The sequence below is a fragment of the Colletotrichum higginsianum genome, chromosome 1 (genome assembly GCF_001672515.1).
Source record: "Colletotrichum higginsianum IMI 349063 chromosome 1, whole genome shotgun sequence".
Lineage (NCBI taxonomy): Eukaryota > Fungi > Ascomycota > Sordariomycetes > Glomerellales > Glomerellaceae > Colletotrichum > Colletotrichum higginsianum.
In genome coordinates, this window is record NC_030954.1 from 1,333,873 (window position 1) to 1,360,094 (window position 26,222).

General features: G+C 53.5%; 11 protein-coding genes across 11 annotated transcripts; 5 read left to right on the forward strand and 6 right to left on the reverse strand.

Annotated features, from left to right (window-relative positions):
• Positions 1–283: 283 nt before the first annotated feature.
• Positions 284–2,224, reverse strand: CH63R_00417 (uncharacterized protein; the record flags this gene model as incomplete). The annotated part of the gene is made up of 1 exon (XM_018295392.1): positions 284–2,224. One exon carries the CDS (start codon positions 2,222–2,224, stop codon positions 284–286), a length of 1,941 nt encoding a protein of 646 aa, XP_018163754.1.
• Positions 2,225–4,804: 2,580 nt separating this feature from the next.
• CH63R_00418 (Nucleoside-diphosphate-sugar epimerase) lies at positions 4,805–5,949 on the forward strand (the record flags this gene model as incomplete). Its single annotated transcript, XM_018295393.1, has 2 exons — positions 4,805–4,821; positions 4,881–5,949. The coding sequence occupies 2 exons, from the start codon at positions 4,805–4,807 to the stop codon at positions 5,947–5,949; spliced, it is 1,086 nt and encodes a 361-aa protein (XP_018163755.1).
• A 578-nt stretch (positions 5,950–6,527) lies between these two features.
• Positions 6,528–7,709, forward strand: CH63R_00419 (RNA polymerase Rpb3/RpoA insert domain-containing protein; the record flags this gene model as incomplete). The annotated part of the gene is made up of 2 exons (XM_018295394.1): positions 6,528–6,575; positions 6,639–7,709. The coding sequence occupies 2 exons, from the start codon at positions 6,528–6,530 to the stop codon at positions 7,707–7,709; spliced, it is 1,119 nt and encodes a 372-aa protein (XP_018163756.1).
• Positions 7,710–7,940: 231 nt separating this feature from the next.
• CH63R_00420 (ThiF family protein) lies at positions 7,941–9,505 on the reverse strand (the record flags this gene model as incomplete). Its single annotated transcript, XM_018295395.1, has 5 exons — positions 7,941–9,013; positions 9,070–9,132; positions 9,181–9,206; positions 9,263–9,364; positions 9,426–9,505. 5 exons carry the CDS (start codon positions 9,503–9,505, stop codon positions 7,941–7,943), a joined length of 1,344 nt encoding a protein of 447 aa, XP_018163757.1.
• Positions 9,506–9,936: 431 nt separating this feature from the next.
• On the forward strand, positions 9,937–13,034 carry CH63R_00421 (Telomere length regulation protein; the record flags this gene model as incomplete). The annotated part of the gene is made up of 3 exons (XM_018295396.1): positions 9,937–10,807; positions 10,859–11,293; positions 11,344–13,034. The coding sequence occupies 3 exons, from the start codon at positions 9,937–9,939 to the stop codon at positions 13,032–13,034; spliced, it is 2,997 nt and encodes a 998-aa protein (XP_018163758.1).
• A 260-nt stretch (positions 13,035–13,294) lies between these two features.
• CH63R_00422 (Serine threonine-protein kinase nak1) lies at positions 13,295–15,946 on the reverse strand (the record flags this gene model as incomplete). The annotated part of the gene is made up of 1 exon (XM_018295397.1): positions 13,295–15,946. The coding sequence occupies one exon, from the start codon at positions 15,944–15,946 to the stop codon at positions 13,295–13,297; it is 2,652 nt and encodes an 883-aa protein (XP_018163759.1).
• A 524-nt stretch (positions 15,947–16,470) lies between these two features.
• CH63R_00423 (putative endonuclease LCL3) lies at positions 16,471–17,342 on the reverse strand (the record flags this gene model as incomplete). The annotated part of the gene is made up of 2 exons (XM_018295398.1): positions 16,471–16,902; positions 16,953–17,342. 2 exons carry the CDS (start codon positions 17,340–17,342, stop codon positions 16,471–16,473), a joined length of 822 nt encoding a protein of 273 aa, XP_018163760.1.
• Positions 17,343–17,898: 556 nt separating this feature from the next.
• Positions 17,899–19,434, forward strand: CH63R_00424 (NADH-ubiquinone oxidoreductase 49 kDa subunit; the record flags this gene model as incomplete). Its single annotated transcript, XM_018295399.1, has 3 exons — positions 17,899–18,561; positions 18,622–19,363; positions 19,418–19,434. 3 exons carry the CDS (start codon positions 17,899–17,901, stop codon positions 19,432–19,434), a joined length of 1,422 nt encoding a protein of 473 aa, XP_018163761.1.
• Positions 19,435–19,761: 327 nt separating this feature from the next.
• On the reverse strand, positions 19,762–21,299 carry CH63R_00425 (Ubiquinone biosynthesis mono0xygenase COQ6; the record flags this gene model as incomplete). The annotated part of the gene is made up of 2 exons (XM_018295400.1): positions 19,762–21,056; positions 21,110–21,299. The coding sequence occupies 2 exons, from the start codon at positions 21,297–21,299 to the stop codon at positions 19,762–19,764; spliced, it is 1,485 nt and encodes a 494-aa protein (XP_018163762.1).
• A 733-nt stretch (positions 21,300–22,032) lies between these two features.
• On the forward strand, positions 22,033–24,234 carry CH63R_00426 (Sister chromatid separation protein; the record flags this gene model as incomplete). Its single annotated transcript, XM_018295401.1, has 2 exons — positions 22,033–23,519; positions 23,631–24,234. The coding sequence occupies 2 exons, from the start codon at positions 22,033–22,035 to the stop codon at positions 24,232–24,234; spliced, it is 2,091 nt and encodes a 696-aa protein (XP_018163763.1).
• Positions 24,235–25,055: 821 nt separating this feature from the next.
• CH63R_00427 (ATP synthase subunit 4) lies at positions 25,056–26,142 on the reverse strand (the record flags this gene model as incomplete). The annotated part of the gene is made up of 4 exons (XM_018295402.1): positions 25,056–25,081; positions 25,162–25,384; positions 25,534–25,988; positions 26,112–26,142. 4 exons carry the CDS (start codon positions 26,140–26,142, stop codon positions 25,056–25,058), a joined length of 735 nt encoding a protein of 244 aa, XP_018163764.1.
• Between the last annotated feature and the right edge of the window lie 80 nt (positions 26,143–26,222).

Sequence of the window (26,222 nt, forward strand, 5' to 3'; positions counted from 1 at the left end):
TTGAACTAACACCACTTCGAAAGCCCTGGTGTGTAGCCCCGGTGCCCCTCAACCCCTCTTCATGATTGGTCCTTGAAGCATGAGGACTGGGTTTCTGAGTTTCTGACGAACCATTTCAATGCCATAGTCGTTCCTTGTCCTAACCAACAACCCTGAAGACAGATGATCACGGATTTCATCGACCCAATACGTCATACCCACTTCTTATGATGGGCAAAATCCTGGAAACTCAGACATCGGGAAGGGAAAAAGAAGGTAAAAGACGTATGACTTGGCCCAGCCCCTAGACACGACGCAGCTTGTCCATGTCTACATTAATCATCTTTTCAGTGGTGAAAAGAGCAGCCGCACCGCCCATGTCAATCTTGAAGCCCTCAACATTCTCTCCCTTGCCCTTGTGTCCAGGGTCCTCATCGACAACGCCAGAGATCATGTAAGAGTGGTTGCCCATCAGGCGCTGCTCGTGTATCCACGCCTGATCGTGAGGGATCATCAGCTTCCGATGTATAACCTGGGTCTCCACAACTTCATGGAACTTCTGAGCCGCAATCCAGGCCTCGAGATCGTAGAGCATGTAATGGTGAGCCTGTTGCATGATCATAGAGTACATAGCATAGTCGAAGCCATTGCGGGCGTCCCAGAGAAGCGGATAGAGATCCGTTCGCAAGTACCGAAGAATGTGGGCGAACAGATCGCCATCGTTTTCAATGTGAAAGACGCCATCGCAATACCAGTTGCGAAAGTCAATGGAAAACAGCTGTCTGAACCAGGGGCTCTTCTCGAGAATCTCGAAGCTGGTAACGAAGCGACGACCGCCAACTTCAAGCTTAACCTGGGATCTGTATCGGGGAGTCAGGGCAGACCCAGTCGGCAAGTTGGACCGCTCCGGAACGTTTCGACCAAAGAAGGTCTGGCTTGGAGGAATCGGCGAAGCATTCTGGTCTCCGGGGGTCCCCGTGAACGCAGCGCCGGTGTTCGGAGTGCTCGCGCCGAATCTCATACTTGCGGTGGTGTCGTTGTTCATGTGAAGGTTGCCATATCTGTTGAATTTGGCGTTCGAGTTAGCGGCGGGAGTTTCGGAGTGTTGACTACCATCAGTGGATGTGGTACTCTCGGCGTAGTTGATGACATGGGGATGTACGCCCTGATTGTTCGAGAGCACCTCGGGGTATTGACGAGACCAAAGAGGGTTGGTGTAATAACCTGGCTCTTTTTTCGGCTGGAAGAGCGTTGTCTTTCCGTCTTTGATCCAGATCTTAGGTTCAGATCCCTTGTTCCAGATGACAGGCGACAGGAAGGATTCGTGCGCTCCCGTCATACCGGCAACATTTGGCTTGACAGTCCTGTCAGAACCATCCGAGTCTGCATTCTCGGAATCGTCGTTTTCGTACTTGCTGGAAGAAGCAATAGCGAAGCGAATCTTCTTTTCAGCCAACGTCTTTTCTGAGGCCGGAGTTCTGAGCGCGTCGTGCAAGAGGGTAGAAGGGGGGTTAGAAGTCGAATTCAGGGGTTGGTTCCCCTCAGAAGACGCTTTATCACCACAGGGCATCTCAAAGACGGAACCAGGCTCAGTGTATGATGTCGAAGAAAGAACAGGGCCCTCCTCAGTTACTCTCGAATCTTTGCACTGAGTCTTGGGAACTTTGAATAAGGCCTTCGATGACTTGAAGGCGGTCGATGACAGAAGATGAGTGTCATCAGCTGTGGCCTTGCCTGACTGGGAGGTCTTGACAAGGTTTCTAGGAAAACTACTTGCGGTGTAAGAGGTCGATGGGAGGATCTGAAATTCCTCGCATTGCTTTTGATTGGGTTTTGACGACTGGTCAATGATAACCGCCTGCGTCTCGCCGTTTGCGCCAACACACTTCTTGCCGAAGCGGCTGTCGGGATCGTCATTGAGCGAGGGGGTACAAGACGAACTCGGGGGAACAACGGCGCCTGCAGTGGTTTTGTCCACGATATTGAAGGAGCTCGATGCTCTCTTGTGGCGATGAATCGGTGGCTCCATGTCACGCCTTGGGGCCATGAGGTTCGGAACGGTTCCGTGTGAGGCGCCAATGGCAGAATAATCGTTGTCGGAAGTTTGGCCAACGGTCAATCGATTATCTGTGCCTTCGGAGACAATTAAGTACTGGCTAGGTTCGTCAAAGTCGGCGTTTTCTGTAGTCTTAACAGCAGAAGCAGTCGTGCTGGCAGCAGAAGCGGCGTTGAGTTCCAGCGCCATCTTTTCACCACTGGCGTGGTGAGCAGTGACGCTGACAGGGTTCGATCCTTGATCGGTTTTTTTATCGTTATTACTCTTATGGGATTCAGAGAGCTTCTGTAACTTTTGGTATTGCGCAGGCGATTGTATTGTGTCGCTTTTGATAAGTTCGTCTTCCTTCTTCGAGGCGGTCGGGTGTTGAGCTGTATCCCGAACGGTATCGCCAGCTCCGTCGGATCCGCGACCGAAGAGCGCAGAGAAACGGCTTTTGCGACTCTTGTTACCACATAAAGAGCTAGGAGAGACAATATTCTTATCGGGATATCTTTTGTACGACATTGAGTTTGTCAGCGCGGGTTTGGAAATGCTGGGAGAGGATATTCCAGCTTTGGCTGGCAGTGTTCGAGTCTGTTCTTTGTTAGAACGATGTACAATGCAAGGAAACACTGGAAGGGAACCAGTTTTTTTCCATCCTACTTGCTTCGACGGTTTCTCTGGTGTAAAAAGGGTTCTCCACTGCTGATTGACGTGCTTCTGCTGCAGTGAAGCGCGGACAGTGGTCATCTGTAGGAGAGGTCTGGGGTCGCCATGGCAATGCCAGAGCACTTGCAGTCACCACCATGTTGGATGCAACAGTCACTCTCGGTGAACAGATAGAAGACGTTTTTCCTATACATATCAGATAAAAAGCAGTCAGAAAGCAAGATTGTGAATAGATAAGCTTCGCACAAGTACTCACAAGGTCTTTGCGTTGGACAATGTGTTAATCTTTCACAAGTGAAGAATGGTTGGTCTGGTTCATGGTACAGGAACTCTTACCTTTGAGAAACTAAAATATTGTCTGTCTGAACGTCTTAGAGAAACTAAATTTTGTGTTGAGGAGATGATTCAGTTTTGCTATAGTTGGTGTCTAAGGATCGTGTGTGAGCCTGGCAGGTTTTGTTTTCTGTGGAAAAGGATTGAGACTGACTACCTAGGTGAGTAAATTACCTAGGATATAGACTAAAAATAGCTAGGTAGGGTAGGTAAGATAGGTAGGTAGGTATTAAGGTATGAACGTTAGAGGAAGGAGCAGCCCTCCGTTGGCAAGGAAGGTACAAAATTTCCTAGGGGTCGTTCTTGCCTCCTGGGTTTTTTTTTTTTAACACTAATCGTTCAACTCAAGCTACCTATTATGACTACTGCTAAAACTAAGACTTCACTCAAAATACCTACCTACCTGCCTAGTCGACATTAGTACTGAAGCGGGGAAAAAAGAAGAAAAATATGCAACGTCGTTTAGCAGAGGTCGACGTGTTAGCTGCCTGTAGAGCATCTTCCCCAAAACAGTATTCGTTTGGTGGATTCAATATCATAATGCAATTATCTCTAGCTAATCCTGATCCCGGAATGTAGTTATACGGCTTTTAATGAGTTCCCCTGTGTGGTCGCTCTACAGCCTTTGGCGTTGAACTATTTTGTTTGAAACTGACACCCCAAGCAGATGGAACCCCTGTTTCCTTGGCGAAGCAGCTCTCATAAGGTAGATGAATATTTCAATGTCTACAGTTGCCTGCTACGCACAATACATGCCCTGTAGATTTACCAATTCATTCAGTTCACATATGCCCCCCTTCCACCACATTTTAGTATATATCAAGAGACCTTTGCCGAAGGAGTCGAGTTGATGCCAACATTGCTCTGTAGCTGTTTGGCGTTTTTGTGGAGCAAGCTGGAAGCATTTGACCTTGGTTTATTTCTGGGAAATAACAGCCAGCCTCACTACTAAATCATGGGATGAAAAGATCGTTACAGACATTGGATCACGGTAACGGTAACTGGACACAAACAGTAGGGTTGTTTTTGCTGAATGTTGTCAAGATCAACATCAATGCTGCTGCTGACAGCACATCCGGACCGATTTAACATCGCAATGATGGAAGAGCTACAACAGCGACACCCAAATTCAAATACTGTAGAATTACGGACATGGAATCATAAATAGAATATCCCCCATCAATGTCATCTTGTCAGGTGTCCAAAGGCCCTTGGACTAACACTTAGACCATACATTGGATACGCATAGATATTGTCAATTCTGAAGGTCTTCAGACTTGATTTCGTCATCTGAAGACACCTACCTACGAACTTCGCTGGCCCTCTACAACCTTTTGACTCCGGTCCATCTAACCACTAGAAGAAGCTCAGGAAGGTGATTATCGGAGACATGATTCATATCCCACCGGGCTTGTCGGATTCTGCGTCGACGAGGGTCGAATTCAAGGCATCCTCGGACCGAAAGGCACTATCAAACGCCGTCGGACACCCGAAGGAGAAGATCTACCGAGTATCAATGCCGATAAGCTCATGTCGGAGACGTGGAGATGGCGTACAATTTTCCCATGTCCGTCATGTCGTTTCCCCGCTTTGGCAGACCTCAACAAGTGCGACCACCCATTACAGATGCGAGAGCTGTTCTCAATGCATGAGACTCCACAGATAGTCTACTGGTGGAGTCTGATAGTAAATGCGCGTTATTATTAAGGGTTGTTCGTGGCTCTCGTTCAAAATTAGATCTCGTGGTCTCGTGTGCATCGACGTCGCAGGCCAAGATATAAAACCATGGCCCATGTCTTCTTGTGAGTAATCTTCACTATTCCTCGTTTTCGAAATAACCAGACTCAATCAATATTCACAGCGTCGGCGGCACAGGACACATCGGTGGCGCTGTGCTTGACCAGCTTCTCCAAAAGTATGCGCACACGAAAGTAAAAGTCTTGGTGCGAGATGAGGCCAAGGCCGCGCGTCTGGGCACAGTCTACCCACAGGTTGAATGCGTCGTCGGCGACGCGGGAGACCTCGAGGTTCTCGAAAAGTGTAGCCAGGCAGCCGATATCGTCGTCAACACGGCTCCGGATATCACGCACGACGAGGGAATCAGGGCGATCCTCTCGGGGTTGAAAGCGCGAGGCGAGACTATCAACAACGATAAACCATGCTATATCCACACGTCGGGCGCATCTCTTGTCTGGGACGAGCCCACAGGCTCCAAGGACGCCCGCTGGTGGGACGATATCGTCGACATACAAGACATTTGTGCGTTCAAGGGGGCCGCCCACACGCACGCCGTGACCGACAAGATCGTGCGAGACGCGGCCCCGTATGTCAACGTGGCCATCATCTCGCCGGGGTTCGTTGGCGGCATGAGTCCCTCCATTGAGCACCCGACACCGATCACGATGCCCGCCATTCTGCTCACCGCCCGTGCTTTCAAGTCGGGCTGGCAAATCGCCGGGGGACAAAACACCCACGCCTGGGTCCACGTCTTGGACCTCGCAAGGATGTATATGATCCTCATTGGAAAGGCCGTTGACGGTGTGTGCGAGTCTGAACCATTTCCCATCTGGGGTCCAGATGCCTACTATTTTGGCACCAGCGAGGACATCTCGTTCGGAACGTTCATGAAACATCTTGTGCATATTCTCAAGAAGCAAAGGGTCATTGAGAGCACCAAGATGAAGTCGGTCAGCGTGGCTGAAGCGGCGAGGGCCAGCATCGCTGGGAGCGACTACAACCCCAACACCCCGCCGCCCCCGCTGGACACCTGGGCCCTGCACATTGCCATTATGTATGGGATCAACATGCGTATCGGCGCGTCGAGAATGAAGAGGCTAGGCTGGAATGCAGAGATGGGCACCATCGTCGATAGTTTTCCGCAAGTAGTTGCCGAGCACTTGAAGCGGGAGAAGTTGAGCGACAGGAACTAGTTTTAGCGGATATCCTCAACTCGCGGCACCAAATTTCCAATAAAACATTATAGACGTCGCCAGAGGTCGCCTTGACGTATAGTGATCTTAAGAGACAGGGTTATAGAAGCGAACTTCTGATAGATTGAGAGGCGAAAAGAACGATGGGCATGAGTCATGACGGAGAGTCGCCAATGGGAGAAGGATTGCTGGTCTCAACACTCGTACATCGCCTCGTTGTACGCCTTTAGTACAGGTTGTAAGTGGCCATGCAGCTGCACGCTTCATTTTGATGAAAACTAAAGGGTGGTTTCAAGAAACACCAAATGTGGCTTTCAAGGTTATGTAATTTTGTTCAGTGTAATCCTCTCTGCCGGTCGATCTGAACTGGTGGAATGACGAATAGGGAAGCGTCCGAGCTCCACTGAGCCATAGAGGGCGTGGCGATAGATTGTGGGATGTGCATGTATCAGCATCCATACCTAGTCTCGGTGGTGTATGGGTAGGTACCTGGATAGAGGGGTCCGTCAAAAAATTATTTCCCACTCATCGCGATCGCAACTTTTCGCAATTGCCAGCCATACCACACACACCATACCATGGCGCCCTCTTCAACACCCAGTCAAGCCGAGCTCGATCGGCGGAGGGTAAGTGAAGGCAGTCGTAGGGAATGCGATTGAGTCCCGAGTACTGACGAGATCGCGTCCTAGATAGTCGGCGTCAACAAGGAAACCGTCACCGATGTAAGCTCGACCGATTACCCGGGCACCTACGCTGGCGAGGACCACTCGTGGGATCTCGACCGCTTCGCCTCCAACTTCCGCGTCCAGTTTCACCACAACGCCCAACATGAGGCTTCCTTCTCCCTCGTTGGTGTCGACGCCTCCATCGCCAACGCCTTCCGCCGCATCCTCATCGCAGAGATCCCTACCATCGCCATAGAGAATGTCTACATAGAGAACAACACCTCCGTCATCCAGGACGAGGTCCTCGCCCACCGTCTCGGCCTCATCCCCTTCACCGGCAACCCCGAAGGCATCCACAAGTTCCTCAAGTGGTACCGCAAGCCCGAGCAAGGAGGAAAGGGCTCCTTCGACTACAACACTGTCCAGCTACGCCTGCGCATCGAGTGCACTCGCAATTCAGACGCCGCCCCCGGCGAGACCGACCCGGACAAGGCCTTCCATAACGCGAGCGTCTACGCAAAAGACATTGAATTCGTGCCCACGGGCCGCCAGCTCGAGTTTTTTTCGGGCGAGGACGCCATCCGCCCTGTCAACCCGGACATCCTCGTCGCCAAGCTGCGGCCCGGTCAGTGCATCGAGCTCGACATGCACATGCACAAGGGCATCGGCGCCGACCACGCAAAGTTCTCCCCCGTTGCCACCGCCTCGTACCGACTCATGCCCACCATCACCATCACGCGTCCGATTCTGGGTCAGGACGCCGAGAAGTTTGCCAAGTGCTTCCCCCAGGGTGTTATCGGCATCGAAAAGGTTACGAAAAAGGAGGCTGCTGTCGCTGGTAGCGGATTCGAGGGCCAAGAGGGCGAGAAGAAGGCCGTTGTCAAGGACGCCATGAAGGATACAGTCAGCCGCGAGTGCTTGCGCCACCCCGAGTTCGAGGGCAAGGTCAAGCTAGGCCGGGTACGGGATCACTTCATCTTCTCCATCGAGAGCACCGGACAGTGGGACAGCGATGAATTGTTTTTGGAGTCGGTTAAGCAGTTCAAGACGAGGTGCATGCGTCTTGAGCAGCAGGTCATCAACATGGTTAGATGAAGGTTCACTGCATATGTACCATACCTATAGATATCCCGTCGTTTCTGGTTCGTAAGGGTTGGCTGGCAATGGCAAGAAAAAAGTTAATTATGTCATCGGTTTTTATTCTCGTCCATTTGCCTCTAGTCGCTTGCTTTCTTTTGTGTGAGCATGCCTCGTATGTTTCTCATATCCAGGAGATACACATGCTTTCATTATCATCCACCATTACTCATAAGGCGCCGTGTCCTGTTATGTGGTCTTGAACCGCAAGTAGAAGTTGAACTGGAGGAGAGGGAATGCAGGGTCTGTCACCAGAACATTCTGCCCGTCTTCTAACTCGAGCTCCAGTATAGTCTTCTCAAGATTGGGCCGTGTTTGTTCCTCCAAGCTCAGCGGGGACTGCATGTACAGAGTCTTATTGTCGGCTCTGATCGACGGCTTCTTGAGCTGAGCCTCGGGACGGACAGCAAATGAGTCAAGGAGATCCCGAAGCGTGCTCTGGGGGTCGACCTCTAGGGGCCGCGACTGTTGTCCACACACAGGGCAGTCGTCCTTCTTCTCATGCTTGAAGGTGTACGTGTAAATTCCGTCGTTACCAGAGTACATCATGTAGTTCTCCTCCATTCCAAGCGTCGGCGCGGCCGAGCTGGCAAGCTTGAATGCTTCGTTGCAGCATGCTGCTGCAATGATGGCGTTCGTAGACGCGATTGCGGGGATGATGTTCTTGATGACCCCCTGCGTAAGAGCATACGTCACGCCGGCGATGTTGAACTCCTGGGCCCGGGCGAGGGCCTTCTGGTAGAGCCATGACACATGGGTAGAGTCGTCCTTGTCCAACTTGGGGAATGGCTTCTCCTTTTCCCAGGCAATCACATGAGCCCACTCGATACAATGTTCGGGTTGACGGGGGATAGAGGCGATGGTACAGAGGGGAACTGCAGCTCTTGGCGCATGCATGTCCAGTTGGCACTCGATACACGAGGTAATCGAGGGTACAATGACTCGAGCCTGTCCCTTGAATCCCTCTGTGCCTCCGTCGATCATGGGGATCAAGGAGTCAGGGTCTTCGCCCTCCTCGGCGATCTGAACGAGCGTCGCGTTGATCCATCTGCGGGCTTCAATGCTGTCCAGGCCGCAAATCACGAACTGGAACTGCTTGTAGAAGTCGTGGTCGAAGTCTTGAATGGCGCAATTATGGGCCGTGATATTAACGCCCTTAACGCGTCGCATGACGAACTGAGCCGCAACCTCGGCCTTGAACTTGCCCACGTCGGACTTCCTGAAGAGGAATTGTCGATTGAGGTTCGAAATATCGATGGTGTCTAGTACAGCCATTAGCCTTGGCTAGAGTTCCAGAAGCGGGCCAATGCCTGCCTACCCATATCGATGACATGTATGTCTTTAAACTTGGACATGGCCAAGTTCTTCAAGATCTCGCATCCTAGACCACCAGCACCGCTTGGTATATGTCAGTTGCAATGTTTCGTACTCGGGGAGTCAATCACGAACATGACCCTGTCGAACTTCTGTCAGCAAGCAGGCACAAACAATATGTTTGTTCCTCGACTCACAAGACCTTGATTTTATCAAACTGCTCGAAGGCTTCTTCTGTTCCAGCAACATCGGGGTCACTAAAAGGGCCGGGGTTTTTGCGGATGTTGTCGAGGTAGGTCCTGATTCAAGCCAGAATCAGCAAATGGATACTTCAAGCCATTGAGGGTGTCGGAGAGAAACCCCCACCATCGCTTCGCTTCGTCAACAATTGTGGTAGAAAATGAGCCAGTGGCTATCGGAACTGGAGATTCGGTAGCCATGTTCAGCGGGAATCAAGCCAACAACGCTTGCAAATGGTAGCAGGGGGGAGATGATCGTCGGGATTGTGTTCTTGTTGAAGCTCAGCTTCGGTAAGGTAGAGGGGACCGACAAGATGCCTAGAAGCCGCGTCCGTGCACGAACACCGATATCAAAGTCTTATCAGCATCCGAGGCGGGGCATGGCTGGGGGTGTCTGCAAGATGGTGGGGTGAGCGGAAATAAGCCTGCCGTTCGTCATTGCCTGTAGGTACTCATTTCCAGAAGGAAACAATTCAACTCCCAATAATCCTAATACCCAGTAATGAAGTACCGAGGCAGAGGAAGCTTCAAGGGAACATCACCCACAGCGGTATCCAGTACGCCCAATCCGCACATGAGTAAAACAAGATTCTATATCGTTTTCTCACACAACATGTTAGTACCGCCATCCAATGCTCAACAATCGATTTAAAACGATGGACTTCTTCACCCCAGTCAGCAAGACCTACTTGAAGGCGAGGCCCGAGGAGCCTCTTTGGCAAGAATCGAAACCAAGCAAGAAGCCCGAAGAAACTATTAAGCATAGCTCTGGCGCCACTACCGTTGGAGCTGTTTTGGAAATCCTGAAGAACCAACCGGACTATGACAGCCTTACAGCCGTTCTCAAGTCCCTCGACCAAGGCGCTATTGACATCGCAGGCTTCGAAGTTGCAAGGCCGAGCCCTGAGGCCGCGCAGATTATCCAGTGCTTGGTTACGGAAATCGTTCCCAACTATTGGCCATTGCTCAAGGAAGAGACTTCTGGAAAACGGAGCATTCAAGACGCCGACAGCCCGGGGGATGTCGAGCTGCTGTTGAAATGTCTGAGAAACGTTACGGGTCTCAACGCCATCATCACGCGCATGAAGGCATTGATCCAGGAATCCAAAGCTAGCGCCAAGGAAATCAAGCGTCCGGACCTAGTGCTCAACTTGAATGTGCTCCTCGAGGTTTGCTCAGCGGTCTTGGGTAACGACAAGCATCTCGCTGCGCTGTGGACTGCAAGCAGCTCAGGACTAGACTCTGCAGCAAGTCGACGGCCATTGTCGCACGAGTTTACGGCACTGGTTGCCGGCGGAAGGCTTGTCTCCATTGCAAGCGAGGCAGATGCCATCGCCAATCCTGACAGAACCTCGAAAGACAGCCTCTGGATCGCAGACGGACAGCAGTACAGCACGTGGTTGGGCAGGAGCGTCGTGTGTTGGGCTAAGAGTGACATCTCGTCTGATGATTCCAAGCTTTGTTCAGAAATATTCACACGATCTCTTCGTCTGGGCTACTCTGGTAGGCATCGGATCTCCCGAGCTTGAACAAGGTCGCTGACATTTTTTCCAGACAGCCTGATGAAGCAAATCGTCGGAGATATGTTGCTCGGACCTGAGGACAGCCGCAAAGGCTTTTTCAAGATCTTCGGCCAATTTTCCCAGCTCGAACAAAAGAGGGTGATCTTTGCCGTTTTGAAGCATCTATCAGAGGCGTTCCTCAACCAGCTAAACGACGCGGAGTTGCTGGTGCCCAATACAGCGATATCGGCTGCTGCAGGCGTCATAGAGAAAGTGGTTTCTAACGACGAAAGTCGAAAAGCCCATCTGATCTCCTGGCTAACCAACTCAACCGGTGCTGGTCTTGGCGAGGGCGTTGGCATAAGGCGCGCGGTGCTGGCTGCACTCGCCCAAGACAGGGAATGCGTTGCCCTTGTCTTTGATAAAAGCCTTCACCAGTTTGGCGACCAACTCTACATCAAGCACTCTCCCATTTTGCAACAGCAAGGTGAGACTGGTTAGCACTCCTTTGCTAAGTACATACTGACTGGAACCAAGTCCATGCCCAAGTCCTGCTCCTGAGCGCCAGCTACGTGAACAAGCTGTCACCCTTGAAGCTTAGGATGCTGATGCGGTCTTCGAGCTACTTGAACACGGTCTCGAACAGAATCGGCGCCTCACAAGAGAAAGTCAGATTTCTGGGCATGGTCATTGCCGAGGCGCTTTCCAGCCTCGTCGACGGGAGCGACAAGAAGTTGGATTTCAAGACGGAAGAGCTGGCGACCGATGAAGCCAAGTTCTACAAAGATCTCACCAAGACGTTGGACAACACAGGACCCATTGACCCCTTGATCACCCTTCCCAAAGGGGAACAGAAGACGCAACAGCCGGCGCCAAAAGCGTCTCGTCCCAAGCCTGCGCCAAAGCCGAAGCTAACAGCAACTGCCTCTTCCAAGTTTATCATCCAGGAAGTCTCGGATTCAGAGAGCGAAGACGAAGGCCTCGTTCCCTACGCCAAGACCGCAGATGATGCTGAAGATTCGGACGAGGATGCGACGCTTGTCCGCCGCGACAAGCCGAAAGCTCCTGTCTACATCCGCGACCTCATCAGCTACCTACGGGACACCGACAACTACGATAAACAAAAACTCGCCCTCACTACAGCACCGCCCCTGATTCGTCGAAAGGCCAACTTCGGCACCGAGGTCTCGTCCCATACCGACGAGCTTGCAACTCTCCTTGTTGGACTCGAGGATAAGTTCGAGATTGAGAGCTTCCACGAGCTCCGCCTCGAGGGCATGGTTGCTGTCATCGTCGCCCAACCGCAGAAGATGGGCCAGTGGTTTGCAAAGACCTTCTTCGACGGCGACTACTCTATCTCCCAACGCGCGTCGGTCCTCATCGTTCTTGGCCTCAGCGCCCGCGAGCTCGCCGGTTTCGACACCTCGGAGCACGCCGCCGCCGCGTCGTTTCCTTCGAAGCGCCTCCCCGAGAGGATGGAGTCGCTATACCTCGATCCCTCGCCCCCATCAAATCAGCTCCCTTCCGCGTCGAATCTCAAGGCCATCCCCGCCAACGCCCTCGACACCATCGCCAACTCCTTGATCTCCTCCTTTGTCGCCCCCATAGCCGCTGGTGCAGCAGACGCAGCAACGGGCCCTGATGCCCTCAAACTCTCGACATTCACATCTCGTCTTCCCAAGGTCTCCAAGAAACCCCGCATACGCGCCATTCCCAACACGACGGCCTCCATGCTCGCCACATCCTACTTTTTCCCTCTGACCGCTCGCTTCCAACATGCACTGCGATCCCACTCCACCCGATCAGGAATTTTCATCCAGCCGTACCTTCTTTCCCTTTATCTAAAGACTTTGGCCGTCATCATCCACGCCGCGGGTCCCGCTACGCTGGCTCTCCCCCAGATGACGGCCGAGCTCTGGGATCTGCTCCTTGGCGTACGCGCCCACGTCAACGGCGACGTCCCCGGAACGCACGCGCTGCTTGTTGCATTAGCTGCTTTGCTTGAGGTCAATGAGGTCTCGGACATGCGGCGGTTGTGCGAGGCGCACCCACGCGAGGTTGTTGAGACGCAGGAATGGGTCAGCGGAGTGTTCAGCGGCACGCGCGGCGACGACGGCGGAGAGGAAAACGATGTCAAAATGCTCTCCGCCGCTGTACTGATAAAACTGCAGGAAGCGACGGAAAAGTACCGCGCGTTGCTGCTGGGTGACATGATTGGTTTCTCGTAGGGTACAATCGCACAGAGATAGCATCGTCAGAGGGAAATGATGACATTACCAAATAACAACATATGACCGTGGTCTCGTACAAAGCTAGTAAGTAGTGTCCTCGTGGGGCACATCTATCATCCAACTCGGAATCATCATGCCCGTTCCTCTTCAACAATTGATGAGCCTGAACGCCGCCATCCCAAGAAAACCAAAGTTACTTGCCATGTTGTCAATACTGCCCATGTACATAAAACAATTTCAAACACGCTGACAGTCCTTCAGTTTGTCTCTCCCATTAAATCTTGTCTTCCACCCTTACGCACCGGCAGCGTTGAAAGGTACTGGTTCGCATGACTGAGGTGCTCGCCAAGACTCATCGCCATCCGCCTCAGCTCTTCTTTCACGGCATCCGCGCTGGCCGAACCTTGCATGACCTCCACCGATGGCGGCGCAGGTGGCGGCGGTAAGGGGAGGATACCACTATCCCGACTACCCGTTGAGCGCGGACCGCCGAGGGGCAGAGTCGGCAGGGCGGCCTGCTGTGGAGTCAGATACTCAGGGTCCGAGTAGTCGGCGCTGTTGACGCTGTTGAACGACCGATGCGTGTTCAACCTTAATCCACTCTGGCCGTTTGACGGCCGAACGGTAGCGCCGGGCTCGGCCATAGAGAAGTCAGCAAGGCTGAGGTCTTCATCTCGAGGAATCTTCGAAGCGAAGTCAGAGTCGTCCGAAACGTAGATAGAAGGCTCTCGATTGGATGCCGTCACGTAGATGGATGGTTCGCGATTTGACGCTGGAACATAGATGGACGGCTCCCGGTTGGTTGTGGGAACGTACAAGGAAGCGTGGCGCTCCAAGTCGAAGGGGTTTGCCATCCCGATGTCTGAGCCGCTCACAGAAGCGGCATCTGAGTTGGCCGTAGAGGGACGAGTGAGCTCCGGCATCGGGTCGGCCAGGCCCATGTCGAGGTCGATTAGGCTCCCGGTTGACACGCGGTTGTTCTGATAGTTTGTTTCTGGGACCATAAGCTCGTCGAGGTCAATCAAGCTGCCAGTGGATTCCCGGTTATTCATTTGAGAATTCGGTCGGGGGGCCATCAAGTCATTGCCATAAGAAGGGGCGGGAACTGGTTCAGTCTGGTGGTGAAACATCTGTGGGCGGGATGCAGGATTCGGTGCCGAGCGATCCTCCTCCAGGGCAGGAAACACGAAGGGACGGTCTTCGCTAAAAGATCGGTCTTCGTGAAACGGACGATCCTCGTTGAAGGGAAACCTGGACATTTCTGGGTTCGCTGAAGCCGGTGGGGCCATGGAAGGAAACTTCCAGTCCTGTGTTTTCCTATTCGGGTTCATATCCGCCGGGTCGCTCAAAGGCGGTTTGTTAAAATCTGGCTCATCTCCCATGTGGTAGTCAACAGACACGCGTGGGCCGCCAGCTCTAATAGTGTCCATGTCCACAAAGTTGGCGAGATCGCCGCCGGACAGCGAGGCATCGAGATCAATGAGGGATTCTCTCACTGCCGTCGACTGGAGAGAATCGTCTCGCAGAGGAAGGTCCGAAGTCGGCGGGGGTATCGGCCTGCCGTAATATGCCCTGGAATTATCCTCGTAGTTGGATATCGTGTTCGGGTCAAATACTTTTTCCAATGGGACCTTCATGGCGGCGAGCTGCTGAGGCGGCGGTCTCCTCCGAGCTTTTGGCTTGGCTCGTGACATCTCACCCAGAAGCCCAGGGTCGAAATCCACGTTTGAGCCATACACATCGTAGACTGCCTGGGCATCTGTGTTCTGGAATACCTGTTGATCAAATGCCATTGTCGTGCTGAAATTCCACTCGTCATTCGCCATCGCAGTAGACGAGAAGTCAGAATCGTCCATGCCAGACATGCCCTGAGCTCCACCAGGGGCGAACAGAGATTTACGGCTGCCGCCCTGCGATTCCCAAAGCTTGAAACCTTTGACCAACAGAGCTAGTGACGAGGCTGGGTATTCTTGGGCCGTGTTGGCGATATAAGGATGTTTCTGGACCTGTTCGATAGTCGGCCGTTTGGCGGGATCCTCCTCGAGACAGTAGGCAACCAGATTTTTCAGTCTATCGGAGTACTGGTCGCCCTCAAGCCGTGGCGTGTGCGCCTTGATGTAGTTGCCGAGCTGGTAAACGTCGATGCCGGCCATGACATTCGGTGGAAGACCAGAAGCAATTTCAAACACCATGGAGCCAAACGCCCAAATGTCAACCTCGGTACCATACGATGTCGACTGGTCGAAAAGTTCTGGTGCCATCCAGTGAGGGGTTCCGATGAAGGTTGATCGCTTGTCGAACTTCGTCTCAATTACGCCAGCGACTCCGAAATCGCAAAGCTGCACCCCGCCAGCCTCAGTGACCAGCACATTGGCGCACTTGATGTCACGGTGAATAATCCCCTGCCGGTGAACCCAGGACACGGCTTCAGCAACCTCCCTGAGGATAGGAATGATCCACTTTTCTTGCAAGCCACCGGGAGCTGTAGGCTTCATGAGCGTCGCCACACTTCCGCCGGCGCAGTACTCGGTGATCATCCACATGGACTGGCCAACAGGTAACGCGTCGATGACATGGTTGATGTTTTTGGCGCCGCTGTCGCTGAGAAGTTTGAGGGCATTGACCTCGGCTAGGAACTCTTTGAACGTGTCGGCGAGCTTGGGGTTGACGGTGTCGCTTTCTTCAATGTCGATAATCTTGACTGCAACCAGCATGCTAGTATTGATATCGGTTGCTTTGTAAACGCGCCCAAAACTTCCTTTGCCAATGAGTTCATTCAGAAGATAGGGCGGCTTGTCCTGCCCAGCTTTTGTCACCTCATCATCCACCGCGGCCTGCATCTTTTTCGCATCTTCAAGGGCCTTCTGCTTCGTCACCGAGAAGTCTGGACCTCGGACTTGAAGCGACATCTTGGGCGGAGGATGGCCGATGAGAGCGGTCCGGAAAAGTGTGCAAGTTCTGTTCGAAGGGGCGTACAGAGGAAAACAAAATCAGCGCAAAGAATCCAGATCGAGGCCAGTTAATCTTCGTGGCTCAATGCTGAGTTTGCCGAGCAGGCCAGATGTTCTGATGAGATCGAGTATTCATCGAGGTTGGGTTGTACGAATACTGCAATCTGATACGCCCAAGTTCAGGTCAAACACAGGGGGTGAGGGAGGTTGTTAGCACGGTGAAGGTGGCAGGTGCCAGTCAGGGAGATCTCCAGCCAATCAGCAACAGCATGATGGAAAAGAGGCATATGTACATATGCAATTATTCTCTAAAAAGTGATACCGCCCTAATGATCTCATTGACCTCATCCCTGAGGTTTCAATTATTATCAGTCCTCAGTGACATCTCATGGTCCACTGGTGCCAATAGCTTTGACTTTAGGGTCTGTTTTCCCATGATCAGCTACTGTCTGATTGGCAAAAGTGCGGCTCGTTAGACATTTTCATAGCCAGCCAGAGAGCCAACTAGACTTTTTGCCTTCTGCCTCACTGGTTCTTGTCTTGTAGGCCCTAGGGCTTTCAAAGTGGCTCGCTTTCCCGTTCCAAATCCCCAACTTCTTCATCTTGGCTTTGGCCTCTGCTGCCCTATACGCTTCTTCGGCCCCTCCCCACTCGACCCCCGACTTCGCTTCATAGGTCGTTGCCAAGCCAAGCTTCAACATTTCCAGGCCGACGTCTTTCTTGTAGAGAAACCGTCTGACGTGCACCGTCGCAACGACACGGTCGTACTGATCACGCCTGTGGAGGCGAACCCAAACGCGTTTGTTGAGGATGTAGTTCCTGAGCCATTGCAAAGCTTCCCCAGCCCCTGGCTGGCCCGGCCGGCCGAAATGGGCACCTTCAGGGGCGTCAATCCCGGCCATACGTATTGGTATCTAATACCATCATCAGTGCCGGGTTTCAAATCCGAGTTTGGGATATTTACAGTCTTCCCCTTCAGTGCAGCTTTCGTGGTGGGAACCTTCCTTAGCCAGTCCCAGCCAGCCAGTCTCCCTCCCGGTGTATGGTACAGGTGAAAGTTATCACCATCTCCCACACTAGTGACCCGGCCTAGCAAAGTCCGCTTCCTGAACAAGTTGGGCTGGATATAACCTGCGGTGGGAAACCTCCGCAAGCGAGACTGGTAGAAGATAAAGGCTGCCAGTGATGCGACCGACGTCAGGAACACCGGAGCCCACTCTTTCGCAGCCTGTAGGGGAGGATCAGGCTTTGGAAGGAGGTCGTTCCATGATGTAGACTTAGACCGAGAGCCGTCTTCTGTTCTGCTGGGTGTAGGCGATCCTCCTGGGCTGGAAGAGCTGAACGGCCATGGCATCTTTGAAGACTCCTGGGGGAGTTCTGGGCCCGCCAACGTTCAACGGTGAGAGTAACGCGATGCTATCTGCAGCTTTGAATCAGCTTCTCGATCGGTCAATCAAAGCCATGGGGGGGAGCTGCATCTGTGGCGACGGTTTTCGTATGGACCAACACCTCAGAACAGATGCGCTGTGCACCAGCAAGAATGGGGCTGACTATTCCGCTCACCTCGTTTGATACCAGCTGCAACTTGAGCGCGGTGCAAAGGCTCTCACTCAACCCAGGCAGCATGCATCCATGTCATGTAGCGTGGACCGTGCTTGGTACAGTGTGCACAGTACGCGGCCAAGGGCTGCGGCAAAACCTCGCTCCGCCAGAGCCAATCAGCGAAGCCCCATTTTGAATCGATGCATTCGAGCTTTCGGGACATGACGGCCACACTACACACTTTCGAAGGCGAATCCCCTCCATCCATCCTAGCCGGCCATCAGCCATTGGCATAACAAGGAGGCTCAATTGGAGGCAGCATATCTCCTTGACCTCTTTCGAAGCCGTCTCCACACTCTACGATCGCGATGTCAGGCCTCTACCGACTCGCTGGCCACAGCGCCAAGAGGTTATGTCTGCGCCCGGCCGCAGCTACCTCCTTCGCCGCCCGCCCGTTCTCGACAACATGCCTGCGTCGATACGCCGATGCTTCCTCCGAATACCAGGGCACGAGACTCACTCCTACTTCTGCCGATTTCTCTCGCGCTGAGGACCACTACAGCCTGACCCCACCGAAGGACCAGGACGTCTTCTCCAAGGCCGAGGAGTCCGTCGAGGACCGAAAGATCCGCCATTACACTGTCAACTTTGGTCCCCAGCATCCTGCCGCCCACGGCGTGTTGCGACTGATCCTAGAGCTCAATGGTGAAGAGATCATCCGAGCCGATCCCCACGTCGGTCTCCTTCACCGCGGTACCGAGAAGCTCTGCGAGTACAAGACCTATCTCCAGGCCCTGCCCTACTTCGACCGCCTCGACTACGTTTCCATGATGACCAACGAGCAATGCTTCGCACTGGCTGTTGAGAAACTTCTCAACGTCGAAATTCCCGAGCGCGCGAAGTGGATTCGAACCCTCTTCGGCGAGATTACCCGTATCTTGAACCACCTCATGTCCGTCCTGTCGCACGCCATGGACGTTGGTGCCCTGACGCCTTTCCTCTGGGGCTTCGAGGAGCGTGAGAAGCTTATGGTAAGTTAAACAATCGCAGAGAGGGGAGGTTCTTAATCCCAGCTAAACACTGTGCCCCAGGAATTCTACGAGCGTGTCTCCGGTGCTCGTCTCCACGCCGCTTACGTCCGTCCCGGTGGTGTCCACCAGGATATCCCCGTCGGTCTGCTCGATGACATCTACCAGTGGGCCACTCAGTTTGGCGACCGTATTGACGAGACCGAGGAGATGCTTACGGACAACCGCATCTGGATCCAGCGTCTCCAGGGCGTTGGTGTGGTGTCTGCTGCCGAGGCTCTGAACTTATCGTTCACTGGTGTCATGCTCCGTGGTTCTGGTGTCCCCTGGGATATCCGCAAGAGCCAGCCCTATGACGCCTACGACCAGGTCGAGTTCGACGTCCCCGTCGGTGTCCGCGGTGACTGCTACGACCGATACTTGTGCCGTATGGAGGAGTTCAGACAGTCTCTGCGCATCATCCACCAGTGCCTGAACAAGATGCCTGCTGGCCCTGTCCGCGTCGAGGACTATAAGATCTCGCCCCCTCCCCGTGCCGCCATGAAGGAGAACATGGAGGCTCTCATCCACCACTTCCTCCTCTACACCAAGGGCTACACTGTCCCCCCTGGTGAGACATACTCTGCCATCGAGGCCCCCAAGGGTGAGATGGGTGTCTTCGTTGTCAGTGACGGCAGCGAGAGGCCCTACCGCGTTCACATCAGAGCGCCTGGTTTTGCTCATTTGGCTGGCTTTGACCATGTGTCGAAGGGCCACATGCTTGCTGATGCTGTGGCGGTTATCGGTACGATGGATTTGGTTTTTGGTAAGTTCCGACATGTACCATAGAGCAGAAAACAACTGGCTAACAATATCCTAGGTGAGGTTGATCGGTAAGGGTGCGGAGTGCGTCAGAAGATGGAATTCAAAATGACTTTGAGGAACCTCTTTTTTTTTTTTGTGTACTTGTAGAGTGAAGAGACAGCGCCCACGTATATACCGCATTGTACTCTTTTCTAGAAGACACTTGCAGACCCTACGGAATGCAAAATGTCTACTACACATGTTCAGTTGCCTGACTGGCCGAGGATGAAGTGATCTGCATTTCTGATATATTACAGTAGAACTACAGGTAAAAATTGCACGGCTGATCACGCCAACGACACTTTTGTGACGTATAGACAGCGTACATGAGACTGGTTAAACATATCATAGTGTACATCATTAGAAAAGCTTCGCGCCAGTGGTCGAAGCCTGGTCCATGAAAAACCTTTTCAGAGGGCCCAGAGCATTCACCGCGCTCAGGCCAAGGGACCGTAATGGCACCAGAGGGCCGCTATCGACGGAGTAGAGCTTGTGAAGCTTATCGCAGACGCCTAGTACAATATGGTTGGCGACGTATCTCTCTGCGTTGTATGCTTCGAGAGAAAGCATTGACCCCAAGTCCTGTCCGGTGGAGACGGCCTTTTCGATGGTCTTGACCAGGCTCTGGATATCCCCTTGGCCCTGGTTCAAACCTTGACCAGCAAGGGGGTGGATAGTGTGCGCCGCGTCGCCAACGAGCGCAATACGCTCAGCAGTGTATGTGTCTGCATGGCGCATCTTGAGGGGAAACGAGGCAACAGTGCCCTCTTGAAGCCCAATAACCTGCTGGGGAATCGCCCGATGGTCGAATGAGGTGTGCTCTAACCTCCAAGCGAGCTCCTCCGACTGTCCGGTTTGCTGCTTGTGCATGAATTCGAGATCAACTGGGCTTAGCCGGAAGGCGGCATTAACCATGGCGACGAAGTCCTTTGGTGAAAGGCTCTTCAGGAGCGATGCGTTGCTAGGGGTCGTGGACCACACCAGCGTAGAGTAGTTCCCGGGGAGCGGCAGCATGGCCACAGGGCCTGTGGGCAAGAAGCGTTGATACGCGATTTTGTTGTGCTCCCCACCCCACCCCTCACCATCCATCTGAAGCGTTGCCACAACACCATGCCTGCCATAGTCCCAGCCTTGCGCCTTGATGCCGGCGAACGTGCGAACAGGACTGTTGGCGCCGTCCGCCCCGACCAAAAGTCTTGCATGCAGCTGCTTCCCTCCGGACAGGTGGACGACAGGCCATTGCGTGAGATCCAAATCTTCCGTCTCTTCTCCAAAGTTGATGTTCTCGACCTTTGCTCCGTCGAATACCGAGACACCACCAAGCTCTTCGAGGCGACTGAGGAGGCCCGAGGTCAGATTGAGGTTCTCGCACATATATGCGATGGTCTTCCCCGTCGAAGTGCCAGCTGGCCAGTCGAACTCAATCCTTGCGCCGCTGACACCATCCCACACCTGCATTTCGTTGTAGTCCTGAATGCGCTCGCGCTTGATGTGGCGCCACGCGCCGATCGTGTTCAAGTATTGGGCCGAGGTGGGGGTGAGAGAGCTGCACCGGTTCGAAAACTGGCCGGATGGGAGGTTCCAGGTCCGTAACTTGGACAAGTCTTGGGCTTCGACGAGAGCCACCCTGAGGCGGGATGTTGCCGGGTTGGATCCTGTGAGAGTTCAGTGGGACTCCAGCGGCCTAGGTGTGTCAATTAGGCCTTACGGAGTGCGGTGAGAAGGCTGAGACCAGCTGGTCCGCCTCCCACGCAGACGACATCATAGACATCTGGTTCCGCGGCCGGGGATGTTGCGCTCGCGCTCGCATAGGACCGGCGAGCCTGAATCTGGAACTTTCGAGTGCAGGTTTGGCAGACGAAACGATTCCTGGCCAAAAGAGCCCGAGGAGCCGCCATTGTGTACAAGCTGTCAGGAGGAGAGCTCTGGAGAGTTGGACAGGATCATAATCACATGAATTGGTCACTCAAAATGCCCGACAAGCTCTAGTCAAGCTAGCTCGAAGAAAAAAAAGTCGCCACCCTTCAGCCACAGATCTTTGGGACATCCCTGCTTCGTGATCCCTACCCAGTGGATAGTTGATTAGTAATGTGGCTGGGGCTACGAGCTCTATCTTGCTCTGTGCGTAATAAGCCCATCCCCTTGTAATCTTGGAAAGACACCCCTGTTCCAACGGACCAACAGTAGTTGCCGCCCCACACAAGGTAGTGTTTTTTCCCGCATGACCTGTTGCCACAGCACCCAGAGTAGAGGGCAGCTGCGTCAGTGGGCTTCGATTTGATTTCATCATTTTATCAAGATCTGTCCCCAGGTCGCATCCATTGCATAAACTTGCGTCTTACACACCATCGCTCTGACCTGGTGCGTACCTGTCAAGGCTGCAGAAATTGTGGCCGATTGTTCTGGCGATAGTATCTTTGTGCTTGCGCTAGACGATTCCTTGCGTCCAACACCCAAGGTTTCACGGCGCAGAGTACAAAGGTTGCCTTGAACTCCCCTTGACATCACTGCCGCATAGTGTCTCAACCGCACCTATATCATCGCAGGGCAGCCTTTCTCTGAGCGCAACGTCTTTTCTTTTGCACCTTATTCTTGCACTTTTCCCAACATTGCCAGACTCCAAAATACAATATGGACGACTACGAGTATCTCCAGCCGGGGTTTGACTCCAAGTCGCTGACGGTGCCCCGGTTGCGATCCATCCTGGTTGCCCACGATATCCAGTATCCCGCCACAGCAAAGAAGCCCCAACTCCTCCAACTTTTCGAAGACGAGGTCGTCCCCCAAGCAAAGAAGATACTGGCGAAGCAAGCCAGGGCCAAGAGATCGAGCAGGGGCATTATCGACGCTGGAAGCGCCCAAGATATCGACTCTTTCGACGACTATGAGCTTGCCCCACCCACACCTAGAGCGACCAGGTCGAAATCGCCACGCAAGGCTACCCCCAGGATCAAGAGCGAGGAATACGAGCAAGAGGCACCGCCGTCAGTGAGATCGACTAAGAGGACGGTGCGGATTCCAAAGACACAAATACCAGAGCCTGAGCTTGAACCCGAAGTCGAGCAATACACAGAGCCAAACCACGAGCCAGAGCCGCCCAAGTCTATTCGCAAGCGCGCTGCCACTCCCAGGATCCCCAAGGTCAAGCAAGAAGAATCGGAAGAGGATTTTTTTAATCGAAGGGAGTCTCAATACTTCTCGTCAGAGAACCCTTTTCAGAGTGGTAGCCCTGCAGCGCAGTTCGTTGCCAGCCCAACAGGACGAAGGAAGACCACCGGCATAAATGCTGTCAGCAGCAGACAAGAAGATGGTGTTCGACGACGGACGGACGGTCATTACGCTGAAGATCGACCGAAGTCATCGAAGAAGTCTCACGCATTCGAAGTTCCTGTTAACGAGTTGCTCCGCGAGGAGGTTCCGAACTTGCAGTCTTACGAGGTTGAGGCTGGGGAGGAATTTACTCCTGATGCGCAGTTCGAGATGGAACAGGAGATGGCTGCGAGCGGCGAAAGAGCGATTGCGCCGCGTCGCGCAGAGCCTTCTCGCCAGAGACGTAGCCTCTCCAAGCCCCTATGGGCTCTTGCTGTCTCACTTTTCGGAGCCTATGGCGCATGGTATCGACAAGAGAAGGTCGCTGTCGGCTACTGTGGGCTCGGTCGGCCTGCTACACAAATCATCCCTGCCGACGTTCCAGTTCCCGACTGGGCTGTACATCTCGCCGAACCCCAGTGCGAGCCTTGCCCACAGCATGCATACTGCTACGCTGACTATTCCGTCCGTTGCGAGCCTGATTTTCTTCTCAAGCCGCACCCGCTGTCTTTCGGCGGCCTGGTGCCCCTTCCTCCAACCTGCGAGCCGGACGGGGAGAAGGTCAGAAGAGTCAAAGCGGTGGCCGACAAAGCTGTCGAAGAGTTGCGGGAGAGGCGTGCACAGTTCGAGTGCGGTGACTCTGCCAATGAGGCTAGCTTGGCACCAGATACCCCTTCCATCGATGAAGAAGAGTTGAAGGCCGCCATCAGCGCCAAGCGAAGCAAGAAAATGAATAAGCAGGAGTTTGACGACCTTTGGGTTGCCGCTATCGGAGATGTCAAGGGCCGAGAGGAAGTGGAAGCGGTACCGTAAGTCATCAACCACCTTGTTTTGCTTTTGGATTTCCCGTATGCCCCGTATATCCGTAACGTCAACGCCAATTCTGACCAGTGTACTAACCAGATCGGTTGTGCCCGAAGTAGAAAGGCCAATTCCACCTCAGTTTCAGACGCCTACCTCTCGTCCTCCTCTCTCGCTCGGCTTCCGATCGGCTGCGCCATCAAGCGTTCAGTCAAGCTCGGGCTGGCAAGACATCGACTCTCAATTGGATCTCTGATGCTCTTGATCTCGGTCTACTTTTACATTCAACGCAAATACAGGTCGCACAAGGCAACCGTGGCGCAGGTCCCCGCGCTTGTTGACCTTGTGCTGTCCAGACTTGCAACGCAAAAGGAGCTCGGAGAAGAGGATATCGACGACCCTTGGCTATTCCTACCCAATCTCCGCGATGACGTTCTGCGGTCGGTGCATTCTCTCAGCGAGCGAGATCGTATCTGGACCCGAGTCAAGGCTGTCGTCGAGCAAAACAGTAATGTTCGAACCAGTCAAAGAGAGGGACGCAGCGGCGAGGTTGGTCGTGCATGGGAGTGGATCGGACCTATCGCTGGAGACGGCGCTAGACGGCGCAAGAGTGGACGTCGTTCGGACCCCGCAGCGGATATCAAGACTGAGAATACCCCTGGGACGCCGGAGAGTAAGGTTGGCGTGCATTCTAGGTGGGAGGAGCCGCGACCTATTTACTAAGGCGCGCAGCGCATAATGATTGCGTGTCTAGTGGGAGTTCATTCGAGTTTCTTCCGATCGCACCTTTTTGCTGAACGGAATAATTTCCTTATTTTAATTCTTGTAACGAACGTGATTCTTTCGCGGCAGTATCCAGCAAACTCTTCCTTTCGCAAGACCTTGCTCATGAGCTTTGGGATCGCTTGAGGGCAATTCTGGAGGAGAGGGGGCGTACAGGCTTGTCAGTATGAGGTGAATAGGTAATTTCTTTGGCTCTGTCTGGGAAGGCAAGTCTGCGATTGATACACCTTTTCGAGCAGCACCAGTTGATTATCTGCATTTGAGTATGTTGATGAAGTTGCAGCTAGTATCAATCGGCTTGTGCAGCCGTCAATAGGAGCGTGGACGCACACGTGGGTTTGAGTGCGTTCTCAAGGGGCGTTGCTATGCTCGGCGGAGAATATCGGAGTAGTCGGATTTGCGAGCGGAGGTGGGTGCCATATAGAGCGGAAAATGACAACCGAGATGGCCTTGGCATTCAACATGCCCATACCAGATGTTAGACAACCTCAAGTAGCAGAATAGACCGAAAACATCATATGCTTAACACAGCCATGGTCAAACTTGCAGCCAGCGTCGATGATGGTGAGTCGATTGCCGGATGAACAATTCTCCTAATTAAACACTTACGCCACACGTAACAGCAGCGGTACAGGCGTTCTTCTCTCAAGTTCTTGAATTTGGCTAATGCACAGGGTGTTTATTGACACGCAAGGGGAACAGGATCCCCTTGGACAAAGGAAAAGATCTTCTCGCTGTCAGACTCTAGGGTGAGTGGGAATCTATTGGGCCTTGGAGGAGACGATCTCTGTTGCGGGCAAAGTGTCAGTAAAAATTGCTGTGGTAGACTCCGATGACGGAGCCTATGGTCGAAAGGGTAATACATACTCTCAACATCAGCAACGCTCTGCTGGAGAATCTGCTGGAGGACCTTGGGGTTCTCAAGCTCCTTGGTGACCTTGGCGATGATGCTCTCGGCGAGCTCCTTCTGCTGGCGGGCCTTGACCTGGCCCTCGTAGCGGACCCAAGAGTCCAGGACGGCCTTGGCCTCCGCAGCCAGGGCAGTCTTCTGCTGGTGCTCGTAAGCTTGAGCCTCAAGCTGAGCAGTTTCCTGTTTAGTGAAACTCGTTAGCTGTTTCCGCTCTTCTGATAACGACCATTCTGTCCACTCGTGATAGAGCGCCCATCCTTCCTTCCGTCCGTCCGAGAAATGCTGGAAACTGCCTCTCGAGTGGCAATCCGTTGCAACATGAGTCGTACCTTGGAAACGGCGAAGAGGGACTTGGTGATGTCAACGACGCCGGACATCTGCTGGACGTCCTCAATGCGGCCCTTGACAGCCTGGGTGTGGTCGGCGCGGGCCGAGTTGAGGATGCCCTTAATCTTGTCGGCCTGTCCCTGTGCCCACTCGCTATACGCCGGGCCTCCGTACTTGATCAGGCCGCCCCAGACGGCAAGCAGGCAGAAGGCGACGACGGTCTCCTCGTTGACAACGTAGTACTCGTTGCTGATGGCGTAAACGCTGAGGGCGGCGGAGGAGGAAAGGATGGCGGTCTTGGAGAGAAGCGAGTTGCCGGGCAGGGCGTCGACGATGGACTGGGCCTTCTTCTTGGGATCCTCAGCGGGGACGTTGGAGGCGTTACGGGCGCCGGCAATCGAAGCCGAGATGGCGGGCAGAGTGCGGCGAGCAAGGGTCGGCCGGAGGAGGTTCGCGCCTGTTCGAGGGAGAAGAGGGGACTGCGTGTTAGCCACCATGTTCCGAAGTTTTCGTCGTCATCGCCGTCGTTCGGGGGTGCCAATTGACACGTCAAGGATCCGGAGAGAAGGTCTGGACGTACCGACGGCGCTTCTAGCCAAGCGGGACGCCATTGTGAGATGATCTGGGGTGCGGTATTAAGGACTTGAGGTCGGAGCTTGCGAGGTGAGGTTTGACAAAACCTTCGATTGGG